General features: G+C 41.1%; 1 protein-coding gene across 1 annotated transcript; it reads left to right on the forward strand.

Moving 5' to 3' along the window:
* Positions 1-463: 463 nt before the first annotated feature.
* LOC103716936 (AT-hook motif nuclear-localized protein 16-like) lies at positions 464-1,777 on the forward strand. The gene has a single exon (XM_008805140.5). The coding sequence runs from the start codon at positions 888-890 to the stop codon at positions 1,692-1,694; it is 807 nt and encodes a 268-aa protein (XP_008803362.4). The 5' UTR covers positions 464-887; the 3' UTR covers positions 1,695-1,777.
* The last annotated feature ends 9,160 nt before the right edge of the window (positions 1,778-10,937 follow it).

Here is a 10,937-nt window from a genome sequence, read left to right on the forward strand (position 1 = left end):
GATAATTACTATAACAAAAATCATTAATTTTTTTAAAAAAGTTTGTATTAAAAGCGAAACTGAACAAATGAAAGATAATAATCATAACCTCATAGAAACTTATTTAAACGAAATAATGCCGACGACGTTATCAGAAGCTTATTTCCTTCTTCCTCTCTATGCATGCTTTAAATTCGCTATCAAATGCAGTAACAATTGCCCTCTCCCCTTCACTTGATACCTCTCAACAATCAATTTTCATGTTTATAGGCTTTGGCCCTTTATAACCCATATTTACCTTCAACTGCTCCAATTAAGCCACCCATCATGCCCTAGATGGATCTCACAATCACTGCACATAATTAAATTAAACAAAGACAATAGCACATAACATAGCATTCTAGCTAACATCCACTGCCATTTAATCTTGAGAAGATTGCTGAATAGTACTCCACAGAGCTCCCACCCTCTGACGCCATCTACAGTGAATGCCACTACTACCATTAACCTTTTTTTCAGACCAAAACTTATTTTTTACCTTTAACCGCCAGCTTAAAAAAGGTTGTCTTCCGGCGACTGCATTTAATTGAACACCCCGGGAATCTTATCACCTTTCACCATGCAAAACTCGGCCAGCGATGTGACCCGCTCTTCCTCCTGTGGACCCCACCTCCGCCCGCACCGTTACCATGTCCCCACGGAATCCACTCCCCTGCCACGAATCCCCCCACCAGAAGCCTCCGATTGGCCGAGAAATTAAAAGGACAGCCGATATGGCGTAATTACATTGGATCCGCGGGACCAGCGGAACACGGATGGCTCGTTCTATATAACGACCAAAGCGTGACCCCATTCCTTATTATGTTATTCGCGAATTTTCTCTTCTCTTTTTTTTTTTGTTTTTAGCCATGGCCGAATACGTGCCACCCACCATGATCACTCTTGCCGAGCCCCGAGACAATCCCCCCTCCGACGACGACGAATCCCGACGCCGCGCCCTCTCCGCCGACCCCGCCGCAGGTGGAGGCGGAGGAGAGCCTTCCTCCGGTTCGGCCGGGAGGAAGCCTCGCGGGAGGCCGCCGGGGTCGAAGAACAAGCCGAAGCCGCCGGTGGTGATAACAAAGGAGAGCGAGGCGGCGATGAACCCGATGGTGCTGGAGCTCGCCGCGGGCTTCGACGTGCTGGAGTGCGTCGCCGCCTTTGCCCGCCGGCGGCGGATGGGGATCTCCATCCTCAGCGGCAGCGGCGTCGTCGCCAACGTCCCCCTTCGCCACCCCCCAACCAATCCCCCCGTCATGACCCTCCACGGCCGCTACGACATCCTCTCCCTCTCCGGCACCATCCTCCCGCAGAACTCCGCCGCCGGGCAGGCCACCTTCTCGATATCGCTGGCGGGGACGCAGGGGCACGTGATCGGGGGGACGTTGGCTGGGCCACTGAAGGCGGCGGGACCGGTTGTGCTGGTCGCGGCGTCGTTCGTCAACCCGGAGTTCTACCGTCTGCCGCTGGTGGTCTCCGCGGCGGAGGATGATGAGGCCGCGGCGGCGGTCAAGGTGGACGAGGTGAAGCCCGGAGGGGTGGAGGCGGGCGTGGCGGTCTACGGCGTGCCCGGTGGATCCCGCCCGTTGACCGGTCCACTTCCCCACCATGAGATGGTTTTGTGGACCCAGCCCTCCTCCGCTCGCTCTCCCCACCCTCCTCCCCCTCACTACTGAGTGTGTTCGACTCCATATATCTTAGTTTTCTTTGTCAGAAAAAAAAATAAATCAACAGAAAGATTAGAGAGAGAGAGAAGGGGGGGGGGGAAGAGGAGGAGGAGGAGGAGGAGGAGGAGGTTGTTATTAGGAGGAAAGGAAACAAATAGTAAGGCAGGCCTGTTTTCTTTTGTTAGCGCTGGGAGTAGTAGCAGCAGTAGAAAAAACAGAGAGGAGTCCTTCCGTGGCACGGTGAAGGTGGCCGGAGGGGATGGTGCGTCTTGTGGGTCTAAGTCTTAGGCTATAAAGACGTTCTTCTATTTTTTTTTTGTTCTTCTCCGGAAGCGTCGCATCTCCGACTCCCAAAGCAGGGCAAGGCTATCTGGGAGAAGAGAGAGAGCCGTTGGGTTAAGCTTGGGGGCATATTTCTCTTTCTTTCTTCTTCTTATTTTTTTACTTTTCTGTTGTTTCACATAAGGAGGTGACCAAGGAGAGAAAAAAAAAGAAGAAATGAAGATGTTTCAGGGTGTTTCTCTTCTACCATCAGAACGTACCATTTGTTATTTTATAGCAGTGATCAATAGTTTGGTTTTATTTAATTGTTCAGTTGTCTTATTCGTTTTGCTGCTCTATGGTTAATGTGTACCTTATAGTTCATTTGTTTCTATGTCTCTAATGGGCACACGCTGGAGATAAATCCATGCATGATTGCACGTATCAAACTTCTCTCGTAGTAGCAGTAGCACCAACTCCGTTTTATGACGGTGGAATCCGTGGAGTTGATCAGAATGGTTGGAAGGACCTCAAAGAACACCATTGCTCCGGGTTAGATGAGAGAATGGGTTATTTTTGGTTTTTTTTCTTTTCTTTTCTTTTTCTTTTTTCTTCTTTTACTTTTTCTCTACATCCAATCTCAAAAAAGCAAAGATGAGGTGTCGCATAAGTACTTGATGAGCTTCGCCAAGTTGCACAGATGCAGTCGCACATGGCTTATTATTTTGTCCGATCCAAAGGGTAAAGAAGGTGAAAGGGGGATAAAGATAGGCTGCTGTTCTTTTCTTTTTGACGAAGAAAGGATCGATATATGGTAACGGAGAAAAGAAGGATTTGGCACCTCATAGAAAATTATGCTTTTTTCGGCCGTTAACTTGCTGCTGCTCCTACTTGTCATAGGATGTCTCTTCTTACTTTATCTCGACTCCACGGCTGGTGTAGGGACTAAAGGCCATGAGTGTACTTTGCTGTAATGTCCTATGAGTTCAGTGGACCATCCATCGATCGATTTGTCCCTAGCTAGTATCTTGGGTGGCTTGAAGGTAGCTAGGGGCAAGGGCTGGCTATCATTAGGGTTTCTAGCCCAGCATGCCCAGGTATCTTTCATCAGCAGGAGCCATCATTCTTAGATCCTTGTTGTCCCCCCCCCCCCCCCCCCCCCCCCCTCCCCACACACATACACGCCGAGAGAGAGAGAGAGAGAGAGATATGGCACAAGGGAGGATTGGTAGTGTTGGCTACGCCACCACTGGAGATCTTAAGAAGCCAAGATGTCAATCTTTAGTTGGAAACATAAAGAGGAGAATTCTGACTCCAATGCCGAGAATAAAATTTTAACATCCGATCCTTTCTTCTTCTTCTTCTTTTTTTTAAAAAAAAAGAAGAAAAAAATCTCACCAGCATAGCAGCCCTCACTGGGTTTTCTTTCAATAGAAAATATTCGATGCAGATAGAAATTTTACTCATATTCTTTCCAACCCGTAGGTCACCTTACGTATGAATACGTCATCCCAGCGCCACCTTAGTGCCAGCTGGACCAGATGGCGTTTCCACCGAACTTGTCCAGGCGGGGGGTATCCGATTCTCATCATTTAATCGACGTCCGTACGTTTCGAATATGGACTGCAACGGTGGAAGCAAAGCTTCGTTCCAACTATATACCATCTTGGTGGCTTCGTCTCTTTCTTTGGCTATTATTTTATGTTTACTATTGTATGTGGCCATGCGTAGCAAAATTAAACATAAAAAAGAAAACCATGATTAAGTCTAGAGTTTTTTAACTAGCGGGTATTAAAAACAAATGATTGTCAATCGAGGGATGGGACCTCAATTTATCCTTATTTAATAAGGTGAATCTTAACGGCCAAATTTGGTATGTGGCAGGATTTTGAAGATACACAGATTTGATGAGATATAATTACTGTGTCTTCCCTTTTGACTTTCACGGAGCCAAATGTCCGAAGCTCACTAGCATTGGCAATGAGAAATTCCTGCAGAAAAAGTGTTTTAACTTATTGTCTGATAGGGGGCTGTGATGAGATGCAATCTACTGTTTCTTCCCTTTAAGCCATCTACTACTCCTTGAATCAGATGATAATTAAATATATCAAAAGAATCATCATATATGGATCATTCTTGCTACTGCAGAAAGAGTTGGAGATGGTTCACAAGCAAGATTCGCCATATCAAAAAGCAAGATTCTATACTAAACTTTGAAGGTCATAACTTGCTTGAATGATGCTTGATCGATAATGCTTTTTTATTTTGAAATCAAGTGACTATTTGAGCTTTATGATGTACTACCACCTCAAAAGGCTACGGCATATCAAGTGATTAGGATGAAAATTCATCGTTTGCATCTCGAAATGAGCTAGTTAAAGCAAACTTTTCTTCTTCAAGAAAGATTCTAACCAAACATTACTCCTGATCTGGGAAAAATTAGATGGAGTAGTTAAAGGCAAAGTCGATATAGAGGTTGAGATCTATCTCTATAGAATTTTAGTTTTTCTATAATTATTCTTATTAAGTGGATTGATAAGTGCGAGAGAGCACTTGTTTCCCCGTTCATACGAATTACTACCTAACACGGATATTTTCTAGACTATTCAAACTTCAATGAGGCATTCCACCTAGACACATGTGATTCTCCACATACAGAGGCTGCAAATTTTAAAAGGGGTATTATAGGATATACTTAGAATGTTTAATTATTGTAGGATGTTTCTACCCCTATTTGAAATCTCCTGAAAACACATTCTAATAAATAACGTTTAATGCCCTTGTTGCAAGGAAAAACTGACCATCCACATTTTCCAGCCCACAGTTCCTCACATCTCCTAACCTACATTAATTAGGATATATGAAAGTTTCAAATCCTTGCTCGAGCATTTATCATTTATTTATTTAGATAAATATTACCATTTTAAACATAAAAAATACACGAGCATCCCACGCCATTCTTTAGTAGTTCCTAATTATGACCTAACAAAAAATAATAACAATAATAAATGAAATGAAAATTTTATAGATTGATGCTTAATTTATCATTTTAGGTGGCTAATCTTCTTCAACATTTTGATAATCAAATGTCTCCCCACTTTTAGCAAAGAGCCCGTACTCTAGGATCAACCAATGACACGATTTTTGAGGACACTAAGTTGACTTTTGAAAAATTGCCACTAAAGATATTAGTAGCATTTTTTTTATTTTTAGTTGCACTTTTCTATGCTAATAAAAATTTATTTTCTTGTAGTGTCTGTGAGGCCCAGCCTCATTGGGCTAGCCCATTGGCCCGGCCTAACGTCAAGTGAGGGCCTAAAGGCCCTCTTCCCATTCATAATAGGACAGAGCTCTGTTTGACCCCACAGAGGAGGAAGAGTCCTCCTCCACCACAGATGCTGCCGGAGGCTAGGATAAGCCTAGCCTCCACTTCAATCGGTCCTATCCTCCACGAGAATTGCGACAGAGCAACCACCCCCCAAGCTTCTCTCTTTGGAAAACCCTCCTATAAATCTCTCAACTCTCAGCAATTGACCACCTCTAAGCTCTACTAGGCACCTCTCCTCCTCCTTCCCCTTCTCCTGTGACAGGAGTGCCCCCTCGGCCAAGCGTTGCCGCTGAAATATCTTCCTCTTTCCTCTAGACCACCGATGACCCTATTTTTTTTCTTCTCCCTGTTTCGAGTATTGTCGCCGCTAGCAGCCAAACCGAGCCTCCCTCGGTTAAGATCCACCACCTCCGTCGACCGCCAGTAAGCTCTCTTCCTCTCTTCCTCCGATCAAGCCAACCGAGTGGTTTTCTTCTCCTATTTTAGCCAAACCGAAAATGATCTCGATCTTCCTTTCTCGTCAAATGCTGCAGTTGCCGCCGACTGCCATCTACTGTTCACGGTTGTTCATCGACCACCGAGGCCCAATCACCACCGGACTTTCTCCCTTGGTTTCTTCTCCCTCCTCTTCTTTCTCTTCCTCCTTCCATTCTTCTTATTCTTATTTCTTCCATTTTTCTTCCCATTTTCCCCCTATTTGTAATTAATTTTAAAAAAGAAGGAAAACCCTCTTTTTCTCTCTCTACTTGATTGTTGGACAAGATACATTGATGATCTTAAATGGCTCGTGCCATCAACGGACAAAACTCTGACCCCTAAATGAACCCGAGCTGAGATACTCTCTCTCCTTCCTCACTTTCTCTCTCTATAGGTTTTCTCTCTCTAGATAGGTTTAGAAAATCTAGTGTAAGCTTTGCTCTTCTTGTTGCTTGGATCCAAGTTGATACAGTTTGGAGATCCTGAATAGTCCCGATACTCGGGCGGTAGACTGGCCCATTACTTCAGCCCCAACTAGATCCTTCGAAATTTAGCCACTATTGACTTTTACTTGACTATTAAATTATTCTTGCTTGGATCCATCTAAGCAATCGTGCACTATCACCTGACCAACTTGATTTAGGGGCATGAGGCCATTACTAGTGGTGTTTGATTTTGATTTCGTTTGACTTCTGGAATGATGATGAAATTTATGATGTTTTAATTATATTAAAATAGGTACACCTGACCCGTCTAATTGAAGTTGGATTTTTGAAGCGAGAAGAGATAAGTAACCTAATACTTCAAAGTATGTTTTCTAAATTTTTAGTAAAATAATAATTAATTGATTAAATATAATTATGATATCTGTTTTATACTTAGTTAAATAGATCAATCGTGTTAATGTTATGATTATTTTAAAATATGTTTTATGCTATGTTATAAAATCTAAAAAATGTGATTGGGCAAATCATAAAAAAAATATGTTTTGTAAGTTTGCATTGTCAGCACAGCTATGATCTGATCTGGCCCCGCCAATAGAGATTATTTGTTGGCTCTGTCGACTTGTAATCCGTAAGAAACTAATTTCGACACCGCACCACGGGTGACTAGAATAGTGGAATTTGGGACAGCATGCCACTGATGATTAAGAATAATGGTTTTTTGCACTTTGTGCATTCTAACCCATATCACTAGGTTATGTCGCCATAGCCTGATTTCCAATGTCTAACTTTTAATTTCTGTTTCTGGTATTTCTTGTGAAAACTATTCTATACTTCAAAAAAAATATACATTATTCGAGAAATAATTTCTTTTTTTATCAATATTTTGTGTTTTTGATTAATTATTTAGCATGCTTTGATCCCACTTTGGAGTATTATATTGCTTACTAGGCTAGTATAGCTCATTATTATGTTTTCTTCTATTTTTTATATCCAGATGCATGATCACTCTAGACTTGTGGTGTGTGCTAGATCTTTGAAGATACTTTCAGTCATTAGAGTTTTAGTCAGTCTAGTTAGAATATGTTATTTGATTTATGTTAGTAGTTAGCAATTGTTGACTTATTTCACTTTGGAACTATTGTAAGAAATATCTAAATAATTTTTTGATTAAATATTTTTTTTTAAAATTATTATTACTTTGAAATGATCTGTAGTTTTGAATGGTTGTATGGTCTGCTATACAGGTATGCGGCTTTTGTTACGTTCTGGGTTCAGGCGTGACATAGTTAATATATTACAACTTTTCCAATCAATTAGACAGAATAAAAGTTTCTCACAAGCCTAGGAGAAAATTTTGGTACCTACCATGGTGCGATTGTATTTAATTTTAAGGGAACTTGGGGAAGCCCTATCTCATTAGTGAGACGACTCCAAATAAGTACAAGGTCTTCCATAAAGATGCCTATACAATAACTTCAAAGGGGATTTGTTTCAAATTGTTAATTCATTAAACAATAGTACATATAAAAAATTCATCATAAACTGAATCATTGCAAAGCGTCATTGCAAAATAAGAATCATGGCTGAAAAGCAACTAATCCTTGAATTATAATATTGCAGGCTATTTCTGGATATAATTCCAGCGAAAATTATCTAGTTCAGCATATGATGAGAGCTTTGGCATGATAAGAAGGTACAGGTACTCTACTTCAGCTTTTGGGTGATTAGAAAATTCAGGACTTGAAAAGGAAAAATGATAGACAATATAGGTAGGTCAAGCCAACTAGTTTATTTCCCAAATATGCCCATTCTCCCAAGGGTACCGGAAAAGAACTCCTTTCTTATGTCCTTCCATTTCGAAATTTGTAAAAATCATCTTCTCTTAATATATAGCTAAGATACTTTTGACTCTTCTTCCTAGAATCATATCAGATCAACATAGTGGATTTGTCGCTGGAGACAATGTTGGCGATCCATTCCGCGTATTTTTCTTCGCGGATTCAGTCTCCCGCATTGAATTTCAACTTCGTGATCTCGCCAATAATTCTTTCTTCCAGCTTAATCCTCTTCCTCCGAGGAGGTTTCTTAACCTTCGGAGTTAAGAAGTTCTTGCAATAAGCATATCATGAAAAATGTCCTAGAAGTTCTCAAAGCACTCTCACAACATTACTTTGTTTAAAATGTTGTCAATTTGTTGGTTTTAGGTGGAAGCTTAAACAAAATTACAGCTATTAAGAGTCCTAATTAGATTTTCTATGGGATTGACCATATTATAATTAATTATGAGCCATCAAAGTTAGTTTCTAGAGTCTCTAGGTCATGAGATCCAACGAAGTATAGCTAATTGTTGAGTGGAGCATAAAACCAGTTGTTATATCTGTTCTTCTTTTGAAACCTCTACTGTAGAAGGTACTAGTTGTTGGGTTATTAATTATACTTGAGACTCGTGCTCAAATTCTGCTTGACATCAAAGATAGTTAGGAAAGGCTGACCTATTTGCATGTACATGGCACAAATGTTTTCCTTTCCTAAGTTTCCTTGCTTTATTTTTAATTTTTTTCCTCTCATTCAGGGAAGGAGAGGGGGGCTGTAAAGCTTGAATCGTTCCACATATAATATTAAATATTAAATATATCAACAATTATATGTTTCAGTATGAAGCTATATTTTGTGGTCTTAATTCCAAGGGCCAATGAGAGCAAACTAGTAACCGCTGTTTAAAATACTACACGCTGAGGAAGCCGACAACACTGCACACCTCGACGTGGACGCAGCATAGAATCCAACTTCCGTCTCCATTCCATGCAGCACTGCCCCAAGAACCGAAGCTACAAGCGTTTCCATCCCATGCAAGTTAAAACCCTTCCTAGGTTTTGTATCAAATAAGCCTCGATCTGCCACTTGGTATCTCTGTACTGTTGCATGTAAGGCATGGCCTAAACTGGACACTGATAGGACCACACAAGACCACAGAGAAAGAGAGAGAGAGAGAGAGAGAGAGAGAGGTGTTCTCAGAATATAAAAAGAGTTCAAAAGAAATAAACAAAGGGATAGCTTTGAATGGTGGACTAAAGGGTGAAGGAGATTTAATGCCTCAACCAGCCTGACCTGAGATTCTCTGGTGGTGATGGTGGTGCTGGAGGAGGAGATGGTGGCGTGGCAGAGGCGTGTAAGCAGGCATTTGGTCAGCGCGCCTGTGTCAGGGGACGGCCTAGCCTCCAAGTTTTCAGCTCTAGTGTTGCGTAGAGTCTCAGAGATGAGAGAAGCAGAAGCGAAGAAAAAGGTCATGGGAGCAACAGTAAAAGCAGTTGCTTTTCCACCGTTCTGTGCCACCGGAGGGCATTCAGATGCTCTCTCTCTCTCTCTCTAATCTCTTTCTCTGCGTAAAGTCTAAACAGTCTTTTATCTGAGCCCGTGACAATGGTGCAGGTATGTTAATATCTCCGGATCATTTCGCGTGCATGCAATGCAGGGAAGTACAGTACTTTGGAGCTTCATTTTGACCGTCCATCTGCTACTGGGTTCTCTTCACTCTGCTGCTAATTATATTAAAGATATCATCAGATTGTGTCATGTAGCAGTACTGTGGAGGGATGATTGGATGTCAATGGAGAAGAATGCATGGCCTTGATGTGGCCGAAAGGAAGCTCGAAGTAGTTGGAGCTGGGTCATGGCTTTGCTTTGTGGTGAAGAGTAATTACCAGGGTTGGGCTGGACCAGTTTTATATGTGGTTTCAGAACTCAGGCCTGGACTGAATATAACCTCGGTAGTTGACAATTGACACCCCTAATATATCAAGCTATTCATTATTCAATACCAAAGTTTGAGAAAATGGCCATTAATTGTAATGGTTTCAAAGTCCTCTCTCATGTTTCATATAGACAGAATAGTAGTTGCATTTTGAACGTTACATATACAAGCTTTTATATAATATGTATTGACCATTTTTTAACAGTATCCATGTTTTATATAATATGCCAGATGGAAGAAATTTTTTCTTGTTCAGTGATTGATATTGTGTTTTGTTATTATCCATTATTTTTTTCTCATATGAACAGCTAATAATCATGATTATTTTAATAGCTATTATTAATTCTACGTCCGCCCAAATTGGAACAAGCCTTTGTGGCTTTCATGGCAGGATACCATAGGTCTTGACCAAGGACACTTGACCAAAGAGACCGAGCATCCCACCGTATAAAAAGAATAAAAATGGGATCTCCTAGCCAAGTACCCAGTTCTTTTTTTGAGGGTTAATGGAGGAAGTAAGGCACCTCCTCCTATTTTATTGCAACATAAATTAAATAGAAGAATGACGTAGATTACAAAAGGTGGGGGACCAGATCTTGGAGAGACAGAAATTAAGTAGGCAACTTAAGAAAATGAGGATCATTAGCTCATGCATTAATAATATATTGGCTTACAATTAAGCTAGATCCCAAGTGAGGCTCGAAATAGAGAGGATCAAACTTGTATTGACCATGGATAGGTTCGGTGCTTCGTACCAAGGATCGTGCTGATAAAGGGTATTGATGGGTATGTATAAATATGTTCAAACATTTCTCCTCATTGGTGCAACATCTTTTGACCTATGCACTTTGGTTTTAGATTTTTATCTTTTCTTATCTCAATATTATGTTTTTGTAAGAAATAATATTCATGTAGTGATATAAAAACCTTATATACTTTTGCACATGCTGAAGTTAGAAAAATACATATTTATTACTTATGTGCAGTCT

The sequence above is a fragment of the Phoenix dactylifera genome, chromosome 12 (assembly GCF_051530095.1).
Source record: "Phoenix dactylifera cultivar Ajwa chromosome 12, Ajwa_hap1_PhDact_Kaust_v1.1, whole genome shotgun sequence".
In the NCBI taxonomy this organism is placed as follows: domain Eukaryota; kingdom Viridiplantae; phylum Streptophyta; class Magnoliopsida; order Arecales; family Arecaceae; genus Phoenix; species Phoenix dactylifera.